General features: G+C 36.0%; 1 protein-coding gene across 1 annotated transcript in view; it reads right to left on the bottom strand.

The window, feature by feature from the left end:
• LOC123525276 (O(6)-methylguanine-induced apoptosis 2-like) overlaps positions 1-25,048 on the bottom strand; it is a 38,223-nt gene extending 13,175 nt beyond the window's left edge. The window contains exons 1-8 of the mRNA XM_045304188.2: positions 24,885-25,048; positions 18,387-18,508; positions 11,784-11,882; positions 11,201-11,386; positions 9,363-9,477; positions 6,602-6,705; positions 5,719-5,783; positions 1,081-1,271 (exon numbers count right to left, since the gene is read on the bottom strand). Of these exons, the coding sequence (XP_045160123.2) occupies positions 1,081-1,271; positions 5,719-5,783; positions 6,602-6,705; positions 9,363-9,477; positions 11,201-11,386; positions 11,784-11,882; positions 18,387-18,508; positions 24,885-24,972 (970 nt within the window). The 5' untranslated portion in view covers positions 24,973-25,048. The remainder of the gene's footprint in view (positions 1-1,080; positions 1,272-5,718; positions 5,784-6,601; positions 6,706-9,362; positions 9,478-11,200; positions 11,387-11,783; positions 11,883-18,386; positions 18,509-24,884) is intronic.
• Positions 25,049-25,213: the final 165 nt, after the last annotated feature.

Here is a 25,213-nt window from a genome sequence, read left to right as displayed (position 1 = left end):
GCTATAGACCTTAAACATGTGTGTTATGAATTGTTAGCACAAATACGCCTTTGAAGTTTGTCAGCAACCTTTGAAGACTTGTCTTGCTGTGTCACATGCCATCACATTATGAAGAATGGTTATATCATTTATTCTCATAATTCCATAATGAATGGAACACAATATGACTTATCTAAATGTGTCTTTGTCTTGAGAGCTATAAGCATGGAACTTCTGCATGGCATTTTATATGATTATGTTAACATTTACACTGTACCTCCTTTCAGGTCATTAAAATCAATTCCCTAACTAATGTTACAACATGTATAAAATAACAAATACATTCTAAATTAAATTAAATTAGTCATGGATTTCATAAACATATTTCCATAGAATATGGCCCAGACCAGAGTACAAAATTGTTTTCAGAGACAATTCGTCCTGCAACAGAGTTCACTAGTCTATTCCTGCAATTTTAAAATGTCCAACATTTTTTTGTAGACGAAACTTATACATTGTGATGAAACAGAAATCTGTTTTACGTAATATGCATCACAGCAACACAAGGGCACCTGTTTTAGATAGGTGATACATATGGAATCAGTAATAAACAGCCAATAAACTAAGACATTGTGGCAGCTTTTCTTGATTATTTCAGATTAATTGGTACATTCATTGCATTACTGATTTGCACCGAGAAAAATGCACTAATCCTGCAGGATGACCTAAAAGAAAAATCCACTCATTCTTAGGCTGTTTCTACTAATCAATACCAGCAGATGAGTGGAATTTTTGTCCCCTGTTGACAAAAAAAATAGAAAATAGTCAACAGACAACCATACTTACTGCTGACATTTAGCTTCTTTCAAGCATATCAACTGAACCTCTTTAGAGGTGGAAGATAAGTTATCAGTCGTGCATCTTGGAAGATTAAACTAAGGTTAAGACTGCATCTTCACACAAGACACCAGGACTTCAAGCAAGCACAACCTATTATGATTCAATCCATACACTCAAATGAACTGAACACACTGTTAAAAATCATCATCTCCTGATATGCGAAATTATCTCATAATTTAGCTGTAAGGTGAAGAGCCTTACCTGGTCCTGGCTGTTCTATATTTTTAGCATTAGAAGTCCATCTACTGGTTGTGGAGACAAACGCTGCTCCAGACATATAATGTCTAGGTGGTCCTTCATAATCAACAACATCGTAACTCCCTGGGCCAGGAGGTGGAGGAGTTTCCGGCAATGGCATGGCAGGTGCTGATATACACAAGTAGTGTTTTCTCCTGTATTAAGAAAACAAGAGGGTCATGGTATGTAGTATTACCTAGTGGATCTCTAACTATAGTGTTCAAATTATGCCCCTGGGGTGAAAGGAGGCCCCGCCCTGGGGACTGGGCCTCTTTTCACCCCAGGGGCACAATTTGAACAATCTTCATAGAGGACCACTACTGAGGCTCTATGCCTTGCAGTTTTAAACAAGATTTTTAAAGTGTTTTCCTATATATGTCTATGTAAAATTTGTGACCCCCGGTACGAGGCCTCTTTTCACCCCACAATTTGAACAATATTATTAGAGATCCACTAGGTAATGCTACATACCAAATATTAAAGGCTAGGCCTTGAACTTTCAGACAAGAAGATTTTTAAAGTTTTTTCCTATGAAAGCCATGTAAATGGGACCCCCAGGGCAGGCCTTATTTCACCCCAGGTATATATTTGAACATTTTTGGCAGAGGACCACTAGGCAATGCAACATCCAAATATCAAAACCTAGGTTTTGTGGTTTCAGAAAGAAGATTTTTTAAACTTTTCCTATATAAGACTATTAAAATCAAGTACCCCCCCCCCCCCCCCCCGGGACGGGGCCTCTTTTCACCCCAGGGGCACAATTTGAACAATCTCCATCGAGGACCACTACTGAGGCTCTATGCCTTGCGTTTTAAACAAGATTTTTGAAAGTGTTTTCCTATATATGTCTATGTAAAACTTGTGACCACCGGTGTGAGGCATCTTTCACCCCAGGGGCACAATTTGAACAATATTGTTAGAGATCCACTAGGTAATGCTACATACCAAATATTAAAGGCTTAGGCCTTGAACTTTCAAACAAGAAGATTTTTAAAGTTTTTTTTCCTATGAAAGCCTATGTAAAACTTGGGACCCCCAGGGCAGGGCCTTATTTCACCCCAGGTATATAATTTGAACATTTTTGGCAGAGGACCACTAGGCAATGCAACATACCAAATATCAAAAACCTAGGTTTTGTGGTTTCAGACAAGAAGATTTTTAAGTTTTTTCCTATATAAGACTATGTAAAATTTGTGACCCCCCCACCCCCCACCCCCGGGACGGGGCCTCTTTTCACCCCAGGGGCACAATTTGAAAAATCTTCATAGAGGACCGCTACTGAGGCTCTATGCCATGCAGTTTTAAACAAGATTTTTAAAGTGTTTTCCTATATATGTCTATGTAAAACTTGTGACCCCCGGTGCGAGGCCTCTTTTCACCCCAGGGGCACAATTTGAACAATATTGTTAGAGATCCACTAGGTAATGCTACATACCAAATATTAAAGGCCTAGGCCTTGAACTTTCAGACAAGAAGATTTTTAAAGTTTTTTTCCTATGAAAGCCTATGTAAAACTTGGGACCCCCAGGGCAGGGCCTTATTTCACCCCAGGTATATAATTTGAACATTTTTGGCAGAGGACCACTAGGCAATGCAACATACCAAATATCAAAAACCTAGGTTTTGTGGTTTCAGACAAGAAGATTTTTAAAGTTTTTTCCTATATAAGACTATGTAAAATTTGTGACCCCCCGGGACTGGGCATCTTTTCACCCCAGGGGCACAATTTGAACAATCTTCATAGAGGACCACTATTGAGGCTCTATGCCTTGCAGTTTTAAACAAGATTTTTAAAGTGTTTTCCTATATATGTCTATGTAAAACTTGTGACCCCCGGTGCGAGGCCTCTTTTCACCCCAGGGGTACAATTTGAACAATATTCATAGAGGACTATTAGATGATGTCACATGCCAAATATCAAGGCTCTACAAATTGCGGATTTGGACAAGATGATTTTTAAAATTTTTCCTTTCAGTTGCCATGGCAACCAGAGTTCTGCATGGAATTCAATTCTTTGAAAAAATTTGAAAGGAGGTCACCTAAGGATCATTCCTGTGAAGTTTGGTGTAATTCTGCCCAGTGGTTTTCAAGAAGATTTTTTTAGAGAATGTTGACGGACGGACGACGCACATCTGAGGACGGACATTGAGCGGTCACAAAAGCTCACCATGAGCCTTTGGCTCAGGTGAGTTAAAAAGCTTTCAGGTCTGTTCATAGAAAATACATTATTTACTTAAATTGTGCATTTTTTAACTTTTTAGCAGTTTGTCAAAAAGCCGTCCGTAAGACAGCATGCTCGACTTTTCTCAGTGCTTGACTCTGAATAAGAGCTTTGCCAGTAAAAACTTTATACAACTTTAACCAAAAAATTCTAAGTTAAAAAGGGGCATAATTCTGTCAAATTTCAAATCAGAGTTATGGGTATTATTTCTCCTGGTGTAGACTTTGATAGTAAATGACTATTTTAAGTTTCAAGTCAAAAGCTTTGATAGTAACAGAGATATTTGACTTTATCAAAAACTTCAACCAATGGCGACGGCAATGCCAGGGCGAGTGCAATAGCTCTACTTTTTCTTCGAAGAGTCGAGCTAAAAACTGTCCCACACCTAAAATTCTGAACTTGACTTTCAATTAATTGAACTGCAGAAATCAAAATGGACCAATCAAAGTCTTTAAATGGGTAAAATAAGAAGTGTGTGAATTTATGCATGTATGGCCTGGATTCATTAGTCCAGAGACTAAATTGTGACCAACCAAAAAGTCTATAAATATTGTTTTATTGCAGCTGTCTACACATTTGTTCAACAAAGTACTTCAGAGACACAAAATGTGACACAGTAATAATAAGTATTCAAACTTCCATGATCTAATAATCTTTCACACCAAATTTATCAGAACCAACATTCGGTAAAGCAGAGCAAAACATTGAGATAAATATAGCCCTCCTACTGACTGCTGAAGACAAAAAATAATCCCTGTTACCTGATTAATAATATTTTCCTCAAAAATACCTTTCTTTACAATTTCATTAAATCTTGAAAAAAGGTGAAAGTCAACACATACCCATTCATTAAAAATCTACCTTAAAGGGCAAGGAAAGCTTGACAATAAGTTAATTTTATATGAACACCACCCTCAAGCCTTTCATAACGCTGAAAGAATTTTTAAAATCGGATAACTATTTAAAAAGATATGTCAGTTTGAAATTAAGAAAATGGCTGATCATGGAGGCAGCCATTTTAAGTGTGTTTATGACGTCATTACACACTACTGAATTCTTTATTTAGCAACACCCTTTTAGATAGATTAATTTTATATGTTTCTTGAGTGGAAGATGTAAAACATGGTAATTTCTTTCATTATAGCTTGAAAATGTATAGAAATTGTTTTACAGAAATAAGTAAATACAGTTCATTAATGTAACTAGAAATTTAATAAATCCGCCATTTTGTTTTTCGTTGCCATGGAAACAAAATGGCCACCATTTTGATCACATATTTAAATGCTCATAACTTTCTCATTTTTAAACCGATTTTGAAAATTCTTTCATTTCTTTAAATGATTCAAGAAATTCTAGCAGATGTAATTAACATAAGAACAACGTTCCCTTTCCCTTTTATCCTACAAGACTGATATGTGCTTCTCCATACTAACTCTATCATTTGCTATATGTAAAGCGCCTTCGAACGTGTTTATCATGAAAAGTGCACTATATAAATCTGGAATAATAATAATAATTATATTATGGCAAAAATTTGTGTCGTTATTTTGGAACGCTTTGAAAGGATAAAAAGTTACAGAATGGACATGAGATATTGCAAATTTGACTTCGCCAAGTAACTTCTAACCAGTTTAACTTCTTAGTGATCTGTCATAAAGTTTTCATCTATGGGATTGTCACTGTCTGTATTCTGCTTTGTTTAATAGATTGCATGATGTTAAGTCTTTTTAGTTTTATGTACTCATTAATAATTAACTGCACAATCCAACCTGAAATCCTGTTTGTGATAAAAACTGTTTATGTGATCTTTTAGATACATCTGCACTTGTATCTGAATGTGAATTCCCACTGGTGACTTTTATCAAATAGTTACGCTCTGTCTTAGGCTGCATATTTATTTATTTTGTGTAGTATGTGCTCCCTGTTATAAGTACCTAATAAGCTTACTTAAAATTGTGTTGTCTTGCTTGTATATTCCACTTGTAAATGAAAATTACTTTTCTTGACTTGAAGTTGCATTCTGCACATTTTCTCGCGACAGCAAATATTTGTTCTAAGATAATTAAATATCCTTCAAATATATGGAGCCAACATGAAAACCAGCCTATCTGACCTCTGATCAAACTGAACATTCTTTACTTTGAACTGACATGTATTAAAAGTTGTTATGGATGTTGCCTCATTATAGCAAACATTTGAATCTGTCCAGTTACAGGGATTGTTTAAAAAATATATAGCAGATACAACAAATGGGTGATAGTGAAGCTACATATCTGTCATGACAAAGTCATTTATATGAACAAATGAAAAGTCTTACATTAAAATCCTTGAGAATCAAAGTGACTTATATGTATATATGTAAAGAAAAAACATAAACTTACGGAAAAAGCTGTTTATTTGCTGGATCTACTGCTTCTCCAGGCTTGTATGCACCAGGTCCTGGAAACTGTAGATCAAACATGGAATTACTCATCTCATATTTCAAGACAGATTATCAACATTTATTTTTGATTTAAGTGCATAATTTTAACTGTTAATTTTTCATTTTTCAATGCTTTACAAGAATGATAAATAATCTATGTCAAGGTCTAAACAGTCAGAACCATTCTCTATTGAAATAGGGGGCAGAGCCAGACGAAAAATAGGAGGTGCCCAAGTTCATATCATGATAAAGACTCATGCAAGGTTTCATCGATTTATTTGACATACTTTTTGAGCTAGGTGCGTCACAATTTTCGGACGCACGGACAAGATCAGATCTATATGCCCCCTCCACTCAGCTGTGGGGGCACAAAAATAAGAATATAAATACCTATAAAACATTATATGGTACATTATAAGAGAATGTAAAAGAATATAAAAATCTCAAAGAATTATTTAACTTTTTTCAACATTAACTGTGCAATGCCATGATTTTGTTTCACACATTTCCCGTGACATATTTTGTCAATAATACATTGAAATTACATGAAATAAAAGTTGTATGTTTTACACGCAAGAACAAAAGATTTTTCACTCATTAACATCAGATTTTAAATTTTTATTTGTGGCTGCACCACTCATGAAAAAATAGCATCTGATATTCACTTGGTAAAAGATATCTTGATCTTAAACTGAAACAAATAAATATCCTCTATAAACACATTGTAAGTTGAATTGTTTTTACAATGTTCAGTTCCCAACTCTCAAATAAATAAAACCCAAATCTGGTCCGATCCTTAAACATTTTGTATTATCCCCTTTTCAATATTTCTGAAAACTTACTTTGGGGGGATCTGGAGCCATCTGTCTTTTTGAAGTTGATTTAAAACTAGAGAAAGGTATTTTCACATTCTCGTGTAACAACGTATCATTTACATCATACTGACCTGAAAAAAAAAAAGACTTATAAACACTGTTTTCTTTTGAGTACAACCCTGTGATTTCTTTGAAAAGACAAAAAGTGCAAGCAAACAGCTTGTGAGATGAGCAGTTCATTGGATTTATAAATGAATTATGCATACATCTAAGGTATGCATTTGGTAACAGATTTCGTGAAAGTTGCCAAGCTTTCTGAACGTCAGAAAAAACTAGCAAATATTCCAGAGCTGGCAAGAGGTTACCCTTAAATGGACTAACTGAGTACTCTGAAAGTGCCTAGTGGTATAAACTTATTGACATAAGATTTTTGCAAAATATTCTTACAAACAACCAAAACTATTGTGCATCAGGTAATAAACCATTGCAACGCTTTTGAAATATTGCAGAAAATTTACATTCTTCTTGCATTTTTACCAATACCTCACTTTTATTTTCACCCACATTCTGTGCCAAACTTGGTGGAAATGAACATGCTGAAAAATTTCACTCAAATTTAGGGCAAGTAGCTTTAGTTTCAAACTACTGTTTTCATTTATAAGTTAGTATTTAGCAACAAATCTGAACTGGTTTTGAATCAAAATACTACATGTAGAAAGCCTTTTATATGAATTGTGAAAATGTCAATCTGACATTTTTTCTTTTGAGAAGAAAAACATGTAGTCTGGTAAATAAATGTGATACCGGCAGAGTTCGACACTAACGGTGTCCCGGGATCCCGAGGACACCAAAAATCCGCAAGGGATCCTAAAGTTCACAATTTCGGTGTTCCGTCGGGACTCTTGATTTTCAGATAAAATATGATTCTAAAAAAATGAAATTTCCAAGCCTTGTTTGCTCAAACATCGCTCTTTTGCTAAGCTAAGCGTTCAGTTGACCAGAGGTCCCGGGTTTTGACCCGCGAAAATCGAGAAAAACTCGTATTTTACCCGCATAAATTACGGCACGTGCATCAGCTTGACTCGCGGAAATTTACTTAGATGCGTTCCAAGTTCGATAGTTCTGCCCCCTGTCAATCAAAATCCCAGTGAATTTCAATATTGTTCGCCAGCACAAGCGGAAATATGACAGTAGGCGGAGCGTCGTATGTTAATTAGCTACTGACAGATGTCAGTCATGCCACGCGCCAAATGACACGTGCTTATCTCGCGGTTTGTATTTAGTACAATATGCCTTGTCATTATCAAAGGTGTTTATTGATCAATGTTTACATGTTAATTGATACACAATGCAGCCTTAGATTATCATGTTTGTACCATTATTTTGTGTGCTCGATACGATTACATAAGCCGGTCGGCCGTTACGGTCTATAACAAATTTATTATCATTGCCGAGGCTTTGTTTGGGCAAAACAAATTAAATAAGCAAAATTATACGTGGTATGATGAGAAAATAAAGTTAAAACAGTTATCTTTTCAAGAACTTTAACTGTTACTTTTGTTTTTCGTATTTGTCTCTCGTTTTCTAGACCGACATTTTCGAACATTTTTATCATTTCTTACAAGATTTTTCTAGTACAAACTAAAATAAAAAGCCAATGAAACGTCTGCATTTACGAAAAATATGATCACTGTTGCCAAAGCAGCTCTTATTTAGAAGAATTTGCTGATAATAAAAGCATGCAAACACTAAACCCCACCCACTTTTAGGCAATGTGCAAAATAAAACAACTAAAATATGAAATGTTTAAGAAAATCTGTTATGACCAATGTACTAGCTGTAGATAAAGTCTGTGGGAGTTGCATTAATAAGGCCTAAAAAATCTTTGTATCTGGTAACATGCTAAAAAAATTACGGTAGGTAGGTCGGAACATTTTTTTTTTTTGAATTTTTTTTATTTAAGGGAGACTTTGGAATTTTTTTTTATGTCAAAAAAAAAATGATTACAAATAAGGGGGTTATAAGGGGGAATGAACTAGGCGGCATACATTTAGACGAACCACAACAAATGGCAGAGGAGTGCAATGGTAGTGAAGATGAGGGGGAAAAGGACTTGGACAGAAATGACATTATTCTTTTACAGCAAAAGTCATACAAGCTATTGTTGTCGTTGATGTAAAATGGAAATAAATCGAAATAAAATACATGTAGTACTGTAAACAGTTGTGTTTGTTAGATTTTAGTTTTTTCATGTTCTTACCACATTTTGTTATCAGGGACTCCTAATTTTCAGCAGGGATTCCTAAATTTCCCAGCAGGTATTCCTTTGGGATACCTGGCAAAAAAGTTAGTGTCGAACGCTGACCGGTATTTGTTTTAGACCCTGCATTGGATTGTATAGTAAATGTTTAATGGTATTCTGTTAGGGAATATGTTGTTATTGAAGAATCTGAATGATGCCCAGCTGGCATCATTGAGCATTTTGAGAAATTCAAGATGGCGTCCAAGATGGCCACAGAAATCAGAAAAAAATATATCAGTGATGAAATAAGTAAGTTACAAATTGATATTTGCAGACTGATTGTACTTTAAATATTTCAAACATATTAATATATCTTTATTTATCGAATTAGTCAATCTAAGATGGCATCCATAACGGCTGGAATTCAAAATGACGGCTAAAATGGCCGCCACAATTGCCTTATTGGCATACTGTATTAACAAAGCAACTATGGTAATCAAATTTGTTGATATAAGTGTTGCAATATGTTATAAAACGATACATAACCTGGAGCAGGTTTCTTTGAAGCCTCTTTGAGATTTATAGTTTCTCTCTTTGATTGTGACTTGAATGCAGCATCTGCTGTGACATTGTTTGACTTCCCTACCTTGCTCTTCAGTACCTACATAACAAAAAACAACAGTTTTCTCATATTTTGTGTAACAATTCTCTATCTTCAAGATAACATTTTCCTATTTTAAGTTATGCACGTGCTTCTAAAAGGCCATTACATCTTACATTCTTTTTATAAGAATTAATACTGCAACAGACACATGAATCCTTTCTTACTTTCAGTAACTAACAAATGAAATTATTTTCAAAACTACTAACAATTAGAAATGATTTTGGACGTTAGCCCATTTTAATAGGAACAAGGCAGTTTGAAAGACAGCTAAATCCCCCACCACTGTTATGGATAGTGAAAGGGTAAACCTTTGACCTTTAGCTGTGACCTTGACCTTGAACTGATATGGCTGACTCATGAAGTCTGCACAATGTCTTGATGAGGTGATCATTTGACCCAAGTTTCATGAAAATCCTTCAAGGGGTTTAGGAGATACAGAGCTAAAACCTTTGACCTTGAGTTTACATGGCTGACTCATGAGCTCTTGATGAGGCCATTATTTGACCCAAGTTTGATGAAAATCTTTCAAGGGGTTTAGGAGATACAGAGTGGACACAAAATGGAAGGCTCAAACCTTTGACCCTAAGCTGTGACCTTGACCTTGAGCCAGCTGACTCATAAGTTCTGCACATTGTCTTGGTAAGGTGATCATTTGACCCAAGTTTTATAAAATTCCTTGAAGGGGTTTAGGAGATATAGAGCGGACACGAATTGGAAGGCTAAAACCTTTGACCTTGAGTTGTGACCTTGACCTTGAGCCGGTATGACTGGCTCATGAGTTCTGCATATCGCCTAGATGAGGTGATCATTTGACCCAAGTTTGACGAAAATCCTTCAAGGGGTTTAGGAGATATAGAGCGGACACAAAATGGTTGGCTCAAACCTTTGACCCTCAGTTGTGACCTTGACCTTGGGCCGGCATGGCTGACTCATGGGTTCTGCACACCGTCTTGATGAGGTGATCATTTGACCAAAGTTTGATGAAAATCCTTCAAGGGGTTTAGGAGATATAGAGTGGACACAAAATGGAAGGCTCAAACCTTTGACCTTCTGTTGTGACCTTGACCTTGAGCTGGCATGGCTGACTTATGGGTTCTGCATATCGTCATGATGAGGTGATCATATGACCCAAGTTTTATAAAATTCCTTCAAGGGGTTTAGGAGATATAGAGAGGACACAAAATGGTAGGCTCAAACCTTTGACCTTGACTTGTGACCTTGACCTTGAGCCGGCACGGCTGACTCATAGGTTCTGCACATTGTCTTGATGAGGTGATCATTTGACCCAAGTTTCATGAAAATCCTTCAAGGGGTTTAGGAGATATGGAGCGGACACCAAAGTGTAACGGACAGACGGAAGGACGGAGACCATTCCAATAACCCTCCACCATTTGTAGCGGGGGATTAATAATGAGTTCTGTTGCAAACAATAAGTATGTGACATGTTTGTGAATGTAATTTCTGTGTAAGCTGTTTGTTCATTTTTATGATCTAATTATTCTTAGTCAATCAACATTTCCTTACTGGATAACATAAAAGATGGTACCCAGCAAACAACCGCTACGATAAAAGCCTTTCACTGGTCAATTCTATTTGTGCACTGGAAAAGCATACCTAAAACATCAAAGAGAAAAAAAATCTTAAAAAGTTATGAAACTTTTCCCTTTCCAGTATCCACAATGTCACACTATAAATACAAAAAAAAAAAAAATGTACTTACATTATATGCATTTGGAGCAGGTTTTTCATGTTTTGGATCATTTTCTATAGGTACTGCTATAGGTCTGTGGAAGTTACCCGTTGTTCCAGATTTATTAAAATCTTTCTGTGTGGTGAGCAGACTTGGTAATGCATATATTCCAGGGCCTGGAGCATTAGACATCAAATATCTTGTCTGCCTCTTGGTCTGAAATTATGTAATACATCTAGTCAAGGTCCTTACTGACAGAAAAACATTTGCATTCTTTGTCTTAATCATTCATAGTTAGGGAAGTATAAAACTGCATATATTCTACAAATTGAAAAACAATGACCTTGTCGTGAAGTACGTTTTACCAGAAAAAAAACTCATCTCATAAATAAAATGAGTATGAGAATAACTTTGTTATGTTTTCTCCTATCATTTTTGCATCACAATAATTTATTCATCAAAGGCAAGCTGATACTAAAATAATTACTGTAACTTTAAATACCAAGCAGGTAACTTGATGTAATGCAGTATGTAGATTCATTTTTCAAAATGATATATTTTAAAAAAGTTTAAAATATACTTGTAAAGAGAACATTGATGTGGATTGTAATACCTTTGATGCAAATCCACCAGTTCCTTTTTTAGAGAAGGATGTACTGTTATTATCAACTTTTATATGTCCAATGTAGCTGCCTGGTCCTGGTGCATCTGTCTGCAAGCAAGTCAAAATCAAAATGTACATTAACTAAGAGATAGATTCTACAACAAGGCACTTATACTTGATACTGAAACTAGACAAATGTACAATTTTCTTTCTTGAATCAATTCTTCAACTTCAGTGATTTTTGTGCAATGCCTGAATGTGACAGAATCTGTAAATTGATGCATTGTAAAAAGGTTCATACTCAAACCATAAACAAAAACAGTATCTGTTCCATCTGTTTGAGTACACTGGAACTGGGGATTTCACCTTGCTCCACAAATCACACTACATGGTAGACAGGACTTCATCTTGCTCCACATGTCATAGTATGCTGGCAAACTTAAAGGGTCAAAATACACTGTTAAAGGGATTTCATTTTGCTCCAGATGTCAGACTACAGGATAAAGGGGACTGCATGTTCCTCCACATGTCAACGTACACTGGTAAAGATTTCATCATGCTACAAATGACAAAAGTGCATGGTAAAGGAAATATCTCATCTTGCTCTACATGTCAGGTAGACTTTAAGATTTTGCTAAAAAAACAACAGAGTAACTGGTTTTTGCAATATCATCTGGCCACAACTTACAGCTAAATATAGAGGAAACCCTGTGTGGGGAAAAATAAATATTCAGGAAATGTAACCTATTCTCATTTTTTTTATTCCCCACTGTAAGCTTCACACATACTGAGGAAGATAAATGTATGTCAAAATATTTCTTGCAGATAGGACTAAATAAATTCTGTGTATTCTGTGTATTTTGAAAATTGCCTTAAAATTGTTGTTTCTCTATTGTCCAAGTTTGAGCAAATATTTGTAACATATATGAAGCAATATAATTATGAATAAATACATTTTTATAACTGTTCCTTCCTCTTAAACTTCTATATTCAAAAGGGAATGAATGGAACCAATTTGAACTATGTCAGTAGCTGAGATTTCTGAGTTTCAAAGATGACAAGAGCTCGTAGAACATGAAATGCCCCCCTTGATGCATTCAGTAATTGCACAAGGAACAGAAATTATTTAGTCACTGTACACAAAAGTTCTAGTGTTCTGGGTCAATGTGACCTTGACCTTTGACCTATTGATCTCAAAATCAATAGGGGTCATCTGCTGGTCATGATTAAGCTCCCTATCAACTTTCACGATCCTAGGCTCAAGCATTCTCAAGTTATCGTCTGGAAACGGTTTAACTGTTCTGGGTCAATGTGACCTTGACCTCTGGTCTCAAAATCAATAGGGATCATTTGCTGGTCATGTCTAACCTCCCTATCAACTTTCATGATCCTAGGCCGAAGGGTTCTTGAGTAATTCCTCTGGAAATCATTTAACCGTTCCGGGTCACTGTGATCTTGACCTTTGACCTACTGAACTCAAAATAAATAGGGGTTATCTGTTGATCATGATCAACTTCCCTATTAAGTTTTTGTGATCCTAGGCCCAAGCGTTCTCAAGTTATCGTCAAGAAATGGTTTAACTGTTTCGGGTCACTGTGACCTTGACATTTAACCTACTGACCTCAAAATCATTAGAGCTCATCTGCTGGTCATGATAAACCTCCCTATCAACTTTCATGATCCTAGGCCCAAGCGTTCTTGTGTTATCATCCGGAAATCATTTAACTGTTCCGAGTCACTGTGACCTTGACCTTTGACCTACTGACCTCAAAATCAATAGGGGTCATCTGCTGCTCATGACTAACCTCCCTATCAACTTTCATGATCCTAGGCCCAAGCATTCTCGAGTTATAATCCGGAAATGGTTGAACTGTTCTGGGTCACTGTGACCTTGAAATTTGACCTACTGATCTCAAAATCAATAGGGGTCATCTGCTGGTTATGACCAACCTCCCTATCAACTTTCTTGATCCTAGACCCAAGCATTTTTGAGTTATCATCTGGAAACCGTTTAACTGTTCTGGGTCACTGTGACCTTGACCTTCGACCTACTGATCTCAAAATCAATAGGGGTCATCTGCTGGTTATGACCAACCTCCCTATCAACTTTCTTGATCCTAGACCCAAGCGTTTTTGAGTTATCATCCGGAAACCGTTTAACTGTTCCGATTACTGTGACCTTGACCTTTGAACTACTGACCTCAAAATCAATAGGGGCCATCTGCTGGTTATGACCAACCTCCCTATCAACTTTCATGATCCTAGGCCTAAGCGTTCTTGAGTTATCATCCGGAAACGGATTGGTCTACATACCGACCGACAGACCGACATCTGCAAAACAATATACCCCTCCTTCTTCGAAGGGAGGCATAAAAATTGTTGTAAGTAATTATTTATTAAAACTTTAATGGTACTGATAACTGTACCTGAGGAAGGATGATGCACTCATAGGTTACAAAGCCTTTTTGTTTCTAAAATGATGCAAAATTCACATTTCTAATGCATGGGTTTCAGCCCAAAACAGTGTCTAATCAGACAAAAACGATTGTAGGACATTTGCCCCCCAGGACATTTGCCCCCCAATGAAAAAATGATCTGCTGGACATTTGCCCCCCAGTTGAAATGGCAGATAGGACATTTGCCCCCCATGGCTTATTTTTGGAATGGACATTTGCCCCTCAATATTTTTGTCCAATATGCCAGTATATATAACTGTATTTTTTGTTGTTTTATTATCAAAATTACTCTAAAAGGCAATTTTCAGTAAAAAAAATACTGTTTTATTAATAATAATTTGATAAATATGTTAATTACTTTTAGGTGTTAAGGTAAATAATAGCATATTATTGAGTAATAAAAGTGCTCATAACAGCGTTATAATTTCTTAATTAGTGCAATGATTTTAACACTCAAACTTGTTAATTTGGCTATTATCTACTACAAAATTGTATAAAACAAAGATATTGTACCCTAAAATATGATGAATATCTTGTACGAAGTTCCTAAAAAGTCACTGGGGGACAAAAATATTGGGGGGCAAATGTCCATTTCAGAAATAAGCACTGGGGGGCAAATGTCCAATCTATCATTTCAACTGGGGGGCAAATGTCCAGCAGTCCACTTTTTCATTGGGGGGCAAATGTCCGAATGTAGGACGTTTTGGCCAGCGGACGTTTTGGCCCGGACGTTTCGGCCTAGGATCTTTCGGCCAGGCATTTGTTGGGGGTAGGACGTTTTGGCCAAAAATAAACTGTGGTTCCATATCATGCAAATATGGTCTGGAGATTATTCTAAAGAATGTTATAGTCAAAGAAGTATAAAAAACATTTATATTTATAGCTCTTTGTTATGGTGTAAGTGAATAAATTAAACTGATAATAAAACATATCATGGTATTTTATTTTTATTTCTTTACAATCTTTTATATGTATACACATATATATATATACATTGTGTATGTGTGTTTGTGTATGTGAAAATATTTGCCATTTACAACAAATCAAAAGAGTTATGAAAATTAATTTTTCTTCACAATTATTTTTCTTAAAAAATGATCAATTATACTATTATAACATATTAATATCCAGATCATATTTTGCATATTATGGAAATAATTTTTTTTTTTGGCCAAAACATCCTACCTCAAAAATTTTCTTGGCCAAAACATCCTAGGCCAAAAGATTCTAGGCCAAAACGTCCGTGGCCAAAACGTCCGTCCTCCAAATGTCCTGGGGGGCAAATGTCCGGATCCCGACAAAAACACATGGTCATTTTTATGTAATAATTTTAATAACTATGTAAAAAAATCAGTTACATAAATTTCAAGTTATGAAACAATAATTATCTATGGTTAGGTAACAAAATGTTGAGAAAATGTTATCAATACATTAACAAGATTACAACCAATTGTGAATAAATAAATCTATCAGTATCAAAAGACTGTGATAACAGGTCCCTTTATTTCACTGCTTACATAAATGGCCCCAAGGGGCTTACTGATTACATCACCTTGCAAACTGACATGTTGTATAACCTTAACCAATGAAGCAGAACAAAACCTTATATAACTTTTTTTTCTTTTTCTTACATAACATAAAAAATGAAGAAAAAAATAACTTTGTAAATTTAGTTCAAACTTTGTACAGAAGAAAATTTATCACTTTTAACTGTGCAATGCAGAAATATTAGTGTTTCTTTCATCCCCTTCCCTTAATATTATGAATTTCATTATTTATCTTAGTTCAGAGAACAGAGCCTACACTCATCAATGTTACAAGTCTGAAACTTGGACAAAAGAATGACAACTATTCACAATACTGAGGTAGTGTAACTTATGTTGACATAGCATATTTATAATTGGGATTTTTCAAAGCTGATTGTAACTGCACAATGTACATTCACACAATTTCATTTCTATCAATGGTACTCAATGGCAGAGCAAACAGAAAATCGAGCATTTTAAGTCATATGAAATATGGGTCATTATATGCCCTATTATATACATGTAAATCCTGCCCAGATCTTAATGAAACTTTGCATGAATATCATAGCATATACTACAACAAACAGCTATGTAAAGTTTCATTGATAAGTGAAGAAGGCTAACAACTTCACAATACTACTTCCTAGAAACCTGTCTCCATGCCTCGAGAAAGTCATGGCCACATGCTACAATTCTTAATCCAGCCACAGTAAGAATAGGTTTTAACTGTATGGGACCTGTCTAAAATGGCCAACACAGTCAAGACTGTAGCAGTGCAACACAGAGCTGCTCTCGTTACACAGGTGACTATCGCTGAACTCCTTTACTTATGGCATCAGGCTATTGAATTCCCTACTGACAAGCATTATAGTCCCACCATGCATCCAAGCATTACAGGCTAGGATACATTAGTGGAGATGGAATGATCAAATATGTGATTTTTTAAAACTGTATTTAAATGCATGGGGAGCGGTGGTCTAGTGGATAAGGTGTTGGCCGTTCAATCCAGGGGTCGTGGGTTCGAGCCCCACTGGGGTCACAAGCATGACTTCTCATATGACATCAGTACTGGTTTTTCCAGGAAGCGGACTTGAGAGTGGTTACAATAAGCTTGAAGCTTTCATCACAATCGAGCTAAAACAAATTAGTATAAACTAAACTAAACTAAATGCTCAATCCTTAAAGGTATCACAAAAGCCGGTAATATGGCGCAAATGACATCGCCATTGAAAATACATGTAAAATACGCATTTGTGGCAAATTTGCTGGATAAAAACAGTTTAGGGAGGTACAAAACAGTGAAGTACATGAATGATCAGCAATAGAAATTTTAAGCAAGTGTTAATTTTACACTAAGCACATCTTTAGACTTTGGAACGACATCGATTATATGTTTCTACTACAACAAAAACATGCATACCACTGTATTATACGGCGCAAATGGGTTTGGATAGATTCGAATTATTAAAATTTGAACGTTGAATACTTCATAGGATCCATGTTTTCAGGCAGAAATTTAAAATCTGATGAATAATCTTAATTCTGCAAATATTAAGCATGCAAACTTATGTTAAGATGATATTGTCATTTTGTATATTGTGTAATGTTAGACACCATGTTGCATTATTTTAGACTACTCTAATATTTTTATCACTTGAGATTACTCCTGTACTACTGATCCCTACTAGAATTACTAAAACACTTAAAAATATACATATTGTACATGCCAGTAGCTAAAATCTGTTTTATATGACTTATATTACACTGCACACGGCTACGTCCTTGTGCACCATATTACCGGCAATGTAAACAGAGAGCACGGAGAAGGTTTGTGTTATTACAGACGTGAAAACAAGTTATGTTTAATATTATATTTGCTTGAAAATCAGTATGATAGATCAAGTGTTGTTTGTTTTTATAATGAATTCACATGTTGGTGAAAAAGTAGGCGTTTTAATATTTATAGCAAATCAAGAAGTCTTAACTGCGCCATATTACTGGCCACAGGGCAATATTAGGTACAAATTTCATATTTAAAAACACGAATAATTACTTCATATAATTTATGTAAACATAAAATCAACAAGTTTATGTGTATTAACAGCATTAAGTTTAACATAGTGCACACTCAGTATACATGTAATGATGTATAGACAAACACAGTATAAATATGTACCACCATTTTAACACTCAACCTTTACTACATGGCATTTAATCATAAATGTAGCTCTGTAAGAAAACTTAATTTATATATTTAGTAAAGTTAAATACATCTGATGAGGATTTTATACATATGAAGTAAATATTTAAAGATAAAATAGTATAGTGAAAGATAGCCATTGGATATCTTTAATGCATACTATTTTTTTCAAAATGTGCAACATTATCCCCTAAAAAAAACAACGACAGAAAAACTATATTTCACTATTGAAGATTCAGGTATTGCATAAAATAAAATAAATACTAAAAGAAAGAAGTTCAACTATGCTCCAGAGGAGCCATGCACAGTCTTTTGGAGTAGAAGAATACTACTTTTGTTTAAGATAAAGGTAGCAGAAAAAAAAATTGACATAGATATTGGTTTATAATTTCTTCAAAATAATCAAAATCAAATAAATAATAATACTAACAAAGTGACTCTCTAGTTGAAACCTCTTGGCTTGAGCAGTGAAACCTTTCCTGTCAGCATTGTCTGTGACTATTGTTTGATATTTACTTGGGATTGAAGATGTGGCTGCCACTATTCCATGACCTACAAAGACAGACAATAATTATTATTGATCTATTTTGAAAATATCTTTTTTATGAAATGAATAAAAACAAGTGAATGAAGTATTGCCATGCAATACAAAGTCCCCTACTGGAAGGCACCTAATTTTCTCTACTGCAGTATAACATAATGAACTGATATCTGTCAATGATGTATTAACAATATTGTACTACATATACAATATGTTATAACAACACACTTGGATTAAAATGTGCATATATAAAAACCCACCGTTGTTTTCATATTGAATTTTTTTGGCTGATTATAAAAATGTTATCATGTAAGTTATTTATAGTAACAACAAAGGGAAATTAATCTTAAAAAAAAAAAAAAAAAAAAAAAAAAAAAAACATATAATGTAAGTCCACAAGAAACTCTTTACCAGGTAGAGATAGGTCAAAATACACTTAAAAATTGGATGTAACATGCATGCTGTACCACAGAAAAGTGGTCTCGATTTTTCTCTACCGCCAGTAATAAAAAAGTTACAATAAAATCTATTTATAGTAAAAACAAAGGGACGTAATTCTAAAAACAAGGGTGCCTCATGGTGGTGAACATTTGGTCCAAGTTACATCAAAATCCCTCCATGCATGAAGAAGAAATGTTCCTTACAAAGTCATTCTTGAATCTGACCTTTGACCTCTAAATATGACCTTGACCTTAGACCTAGGGACCTGGTTCTTGCGCATGACATGTTGTCTCATCCAGGGGAATATTTGTGCCAACTGATATCTAAATCCTGCTTTGCATGACAAAGTTATAGACCGGACAGGAAAAAAATCCTCTTGACCTTTGATCTCAAAGTGTGACCTTGACCTTTAAGCTAGGGTACTGGGTGTTGCGCATGACATGTCGTCTCACCATGGGAAACATTTATGCCAAGTAATATTGTAATCCCTTGATGGATGACAGAGTTCTGGATTGGACAGGGAAAACACCTTATTGACCTTTGACCTCCAATTGTGACCTTGACCTTTGAGCTAAGGGTTTGGGCTTTGCGCATGACATGTTATCTCATCATGGGGAACATTTGTGCCAAGTAATATTAAAATCCCTTCATGGATGGCAGAGTTATGGACGGGACAGGAAAAAAACTCAGTTGACCTTTGACCCCCAATTGTGACCTTGACCTCTGAGCTAGGGGTCCGGGATTTGCGCATGACACGTCATCTCATCATGGGGAACACTTGTGCTAAGTGCTATTAAAATCCCTTAATGAATGTCAGAGTTATGGACCGGACACGAAACAGACCCTGTTCATGCTATGTTAACATTTGACTGCTAAGTGTGACCTTGACCTTTGAGCCAGGGGTCTGAAAGTTGTGCCTGACACATCATCTTATTATGAGGTACATTTGTGCCAAGTAATATTAAAATCCCTTCATAGATGGGAGAGTTATGGACCGGACAGGAAAAAAGCCTTGTTGACCTTTGACCTCCAATTGTGACCTTGACCTTTGAGCTAGGGGTCCAGGTTTTGCGCACAACACGTCGTCTCCTCATAGGGAACATTTGTGCCAAGTAATATTAAAATCTCTTCATGGATGGGAGAGTTATGGACTGGACAGGAAAAAAGCCCTGTTGACCTTTGACCTCCAATTGTGTCCTTGACCTTTGAGCTAGGGATCCGGGATTTGCGCATGACACATCATCTCATCATGGGAAACATTTGTGCCAAGTAATATTAAAATCTCTTCATGGATGGGAGAGTTATGGACCGGACAGGAAAAAAGCCCTGTTGACCTTTGACCTCCAATTGTGACCTTGACCTTTGTGCTAGGGGTCCGGGTTTTGCGCATGACATGTCGTCTCCTCATGGGGAACATTTGTGCCAAGTAATATTAAAATCCGTTCATGGATGACAGAGTTATGGACTGGACACGAAATTGCGGACGGACGGACGGAATGACGGAAAAGTGCATTCCTATAGTCCCCGAAACTGGTTTTCAACCAGTAGGGGACTAATAATAACTGGAGATAAACAAGGAGCTGTGTTCAATAAACGCTTGATGCCCCCGGTGGCATCCTTGTCGATACAAAGCAACCTAAGTCCAAAATGAGGTCAAGGTCAAACTGAGGTCAGGTGATGTCTAAAGATGAGGAATAGTCACAGGTTACATATGTATTAGTATCAATTCATTCTTGTAAGCAGTATTGATGCTAGACGAAACGGTCCCATTTGGTTAACCAAGAGATGGCCCATATAAAGCAACCCAAGTCAAAAATGAGGTCAAGGTCAAACTGAGGTCAGGTGAAAAATACTGATGTCTGAAGATGAGGAATAGTCACAGGTTACATCTACATCTACATCTTTCACCCAACCGTCGATTTCCGACTATCACTGGGCGGCGCTGTCAGAGAAACAGTTGTTAAAGAAATGATATGTTACAATGTTAAAATTAATAAAAGATAAAAAAGACAGTATGCTACAGTTGAAATGGGGCAGAGGCAATAGAATTACATACTGACCATCGCCAGCCTCTCTCTATAGATACTGAGACTGGGGCTAGATTTAACATAAGTTGGTAGGGAGTTCCAGAGACGGATGGTCCTTGGGAAGTAAGAGTTAGAAAAGTACTGAGTGTGAGACATGGGGATTAAGTAATTTAGGTTTCTAGTTGGAATAAGATGAGATTGGTCGACTGCAACTGTCTGCGTCCTTATTTTATAAAACATTACTAATGAGCTGTGTAACCTTCTATATTGGAGTGTATTCCATTCTAAAGTTTTCAGCATTTGTGTAACACTACTGGTGTAACTGTAGTCGTACATGACGTACCTAGCAGCTGACCTTTGGACATTTTCGACTTTGCTAGTGAGGGTTTTTTGCCAAGGATGCCAGACGCTTGAACAGTACTCAAGTTGAGGGCGGACATAGGTGTTATAGGCAGCAATTTTGACCTTTTTATTGTCAGTTTTCACATTCCGTTGTATGAAGCAAAGAGTGGAAGTAAGTTGCTTTGGGAGTGATATTGTCAATGCGTCAACATCCTCATTAGTATCAAGTCATTCTAGTAAGGGGTATTGATGCTAGACAAAACGGTCCCATTTAGTTAACCTCGTACGGACGGACGGACGAACGAACGGTCAGGACAATCACTATATGCCTCCTGCATCAGTAGATGCCAGGGGCATAAAAATATGCAGACATGTAATACTGTTAAAATTCAGAAGCTTGAAAATCTCCTTTTCAAAGCCTAAGACATGCTTTTCCTAGAGAAATTCAGGACCATTAAAACATCCCATGCCTGAATGTAATGGCAATCTCCTGGCAGCCAGCTTTAACACCCAGGGAATCAGCTCTATGGAATGAATTACATTGTCACAAAATGGTTAGTTACAGACCCACATTCATTCCGTAGAGTTGATACCAAGATGCTTAGATTATTTCGAAATTTTTTATCTTCATTGTCACAAAATGGTTAGTTACACACACACATTCATTCCGAAGAGTTGATTCCATGATGCCTAAATTATTTTGAAATTTTTTTATCTTCTAAGTCACTTTTATATATTCATAGTTTAGCCCCCGGGGGCTAAAGCAGGAGTATATATAAGGCATTCATTCCGCAGAGTTGATAACATGACTCCTAAATTATCTCTATTTTTTTATATGATGATGGACTTTGCAACATTCTCAGGTCCATTCTTATAGATGAGTAGTCACAGTATAAACTCTACGGAATGAATCTAATCAAAATTACGATAGTTAGTTACACAAACACATTCATTCTGTAGAGTTGATACCATGATGCCTAAATAATTTAAAAATTTGTGTCTTTTCCCATTGTCTTATATATACTCCTGGTTTAGCCCCCATAATGTATGTATGTATGTATGTATGTATGTATGTATACTGCTTGACGCCCCTTTCGGGTATAACTAGCAGGTGCGCGTCTGTGCCAGAATAAAGTTAAAAGAATGACAGTAAGATGTCAAAAGGAAGATAGTGCAAGATAAAACTGTATTAACAAGAGTAAAATCAGGATAAAACAGGGTGTAGTCACTTAATAGTAGTGGGATGCGTTAACAGCATGTCTGAAATGTTCAGGATCAGGCTGATTAACGATCAGGGGTGGCAGCTGATTCCATAGGGTAACGGTGTATGGAAAGAAAGAGAACTTAAAAACATTAATGTTTGTATGGATCTGCCTAAGGGAGTGTTCGTGCATGTGACGTGTTCGTCTCAATGGCTGTACTAGATACGGAGGGACTGGAATAGCTACGTAACCATGAACGATTTTGTAAAACATGAAAAGTCTAGCAATTGTCCGTCTGTCCTCGAGTGTCTGCCAACTGAGATCATTTAACATGTTTGTTACACTATCATAATATGAATATTGACCCTTTACCCACCTGGCAGCTCTCCTTTGCACCATTTCTATTTTATGTATGTTTCTTTGTGTGTGTGGTGACCATACCGTAGAGGCATACTCTAGTTGTGGCCTAACTCACTGCTTTATATATGCCCTTTTCTCGTTATTCCGAGCCCCTAAGCCGGTTTTTCAGTGCTGGTCAGTAGAAGATTTAAGTTTCAAAAGAGTTTTTGCTATAGTTTGGTACTCCAACATCTAAACTTATAAAATCCCCATGAAGAAAAATTCTAAGGATTTTTGTAAATGAATAATCTAGGCTTTCACATGATGACCCTAACCCTCTGAAACAGCCAAATTATTTCTTGTTAAAACCGAGACTTGCAATAATTTGTACTAGCGCTGAAACATTAAGGCTTTTTTGAAAAAGTTCTTTGTTAAAATTATTGTGTTAGCGGACAAAAAAGTTTTAAAATAAGTGCTTTCTGTTTTCTGTAAGAAGGTTATATATTACCCCAATGATTTTAGATAAGCAAATTTTGTGCCAAAATTTTCTGTTGTGTATATTTCTATTTTAATGCAAGTAATTCTATTTTCTTTTTACTTTTGCTTATCTGTCATATGATTTTTTACAACATACATAAAATTTAGAAACAGGAAATAGCTGCAAGTGCAAATTTTCCAAAGGCTCGGTTCAATGAGAAGGCTCGGAATTACGAGAAAGAGGCATATACTCCTGCTTTAGCCCCCATAACCACTATCATTGCTTTATATATATACGGTTCCCTCATATCACGGTAAACTCCCTTTGCCGGAAATTCTCCGCTGATCAGCACCGCAGTGACTTACATTTGTAAACCGGAACCACAGGATTTTGTTTACAAACATTTTTTTGCAAAATTCCATCGTAAATGGTAAGTATCGTCGCACCACGTAATTTTACGCACACCTATTTCGACGCCATTTTTGTTTTGACCTCGTTCTCGATTAACTTGGGGTTTCCGATGACGTAGTACTCGGTGTAATGACAGAAAACATCATGGTTACTTTTACCGATAAAAAAGTTGGAAAGTTCAGGATTTGAAGATATTTATCAACTTACATTTAACCTATACATAATTTTTAATGTTTCTACTAATGCAAAATTTCATCCATTTTAAAAACGTCCCAGTGGAAGCTAAGATTAAAAAAGTTACTGGAAATTTTGTTGTACGTCTGCAGCCGACTTTGGTGCTATCAAGGTCACATCACTGCCATGTGACATATGTAGTCGCACAATTTTATGCACTGTTTTGGAAGGTGTACGCATTATATATCAATGCGATCATTACTACACACTTCATTTTTTTTCTCTCTTGTCAAGTAGGCTGCGAACACTGGGTTCATCTAAAGTTTTGTATAAAACAAAATGTGCCAAATTCCTCTGTAAACATTGCAGTCCAGAAAAATGAAAGAAAAAACATCAGACAGGGTGTATAAAAAATCAGAGTGATTATTTATGTTCTTAGCCCCTTATGTCCATGAATGTTAGAATGTTTTCAGATTTATTTATATCATTTGGCCTTAATATTGATTATCTACTTGCATCTGCTTTTGTGTCAAGTTTTATTGCAGCATTCATGACAGTTATGGTGTAGCACATTACTTACAGTGATTGCACAAATATTTAAGCCAATCAAAAGCTTCGTAACAAGTATCATGTAAGATGCGTCGAAATAGGTGTGTTAGAAATAAGTATGGCCGACCACACTAGTTGTTGTTTACCTTTTGATTTCTGGCAGTCAGTTGTTTAGAATAAGATGTTATTGGTATGATTCAATGCATAGAAGGTTGGTGCACATGCAACATCTAATAGAGTCACGTATGTTACTGAATGAAAAAGCGCGGCTATGTTGCTTGTTATGTGCGTCGAAACTGGTGAGTCTGGGATATTAGTTAGTTTTATCGCAACCATTCAATATCTCAAAATTATACATCTGCTCATCACCTATTCACACCCAAAAACGTCTTAAACTTCACATTATGAGAGAACAATGAATGACCTTTATGTAAATGGCCTGATGGGTTTCGACTGTGAATTCTTCTCACATAATCCTCGTCGACAACTCGGATGCTATCGGTGGCAGCCATATCTAAACAACCGAAGAACACTTCCGATAGGAAGTAATACCGAGGCAAAATAATTCTAAAATAATAAGAAGATTGTGACAATATAAACGCAATTGTTTTACTTTGACTTAAATTTGCGATAACTGTTTCTATTTTTGATTAAGTATTCGTAAGAAAATATTCTTAAATGTAAGTAAAATAATCAACAATTATTACGCATACGGTCTGAAAAGTAGTTCTGTTGCTTAGGAAGCGTGTGGGA

The sequence above is a fragment of the Mercenaria mercenaria genome, chromosome 3 (assembly GCF_021730395.1).
Source record: "Mercenaria mercenaria strain notata chromosome 3, MADL_Memer_1, whole genome shotgun sequence".
Lineage (NCBI taxonomy): Eukaryota > Metazoa > Mollusca > Bivalvia > Venerida > Veneridae > Mercenaria > Mercenaria mercenaria.
Note: the sequence above shows the minus strand (reverse complement) of the source record. Positions and strands in the feature narration are given on the sequence as shown.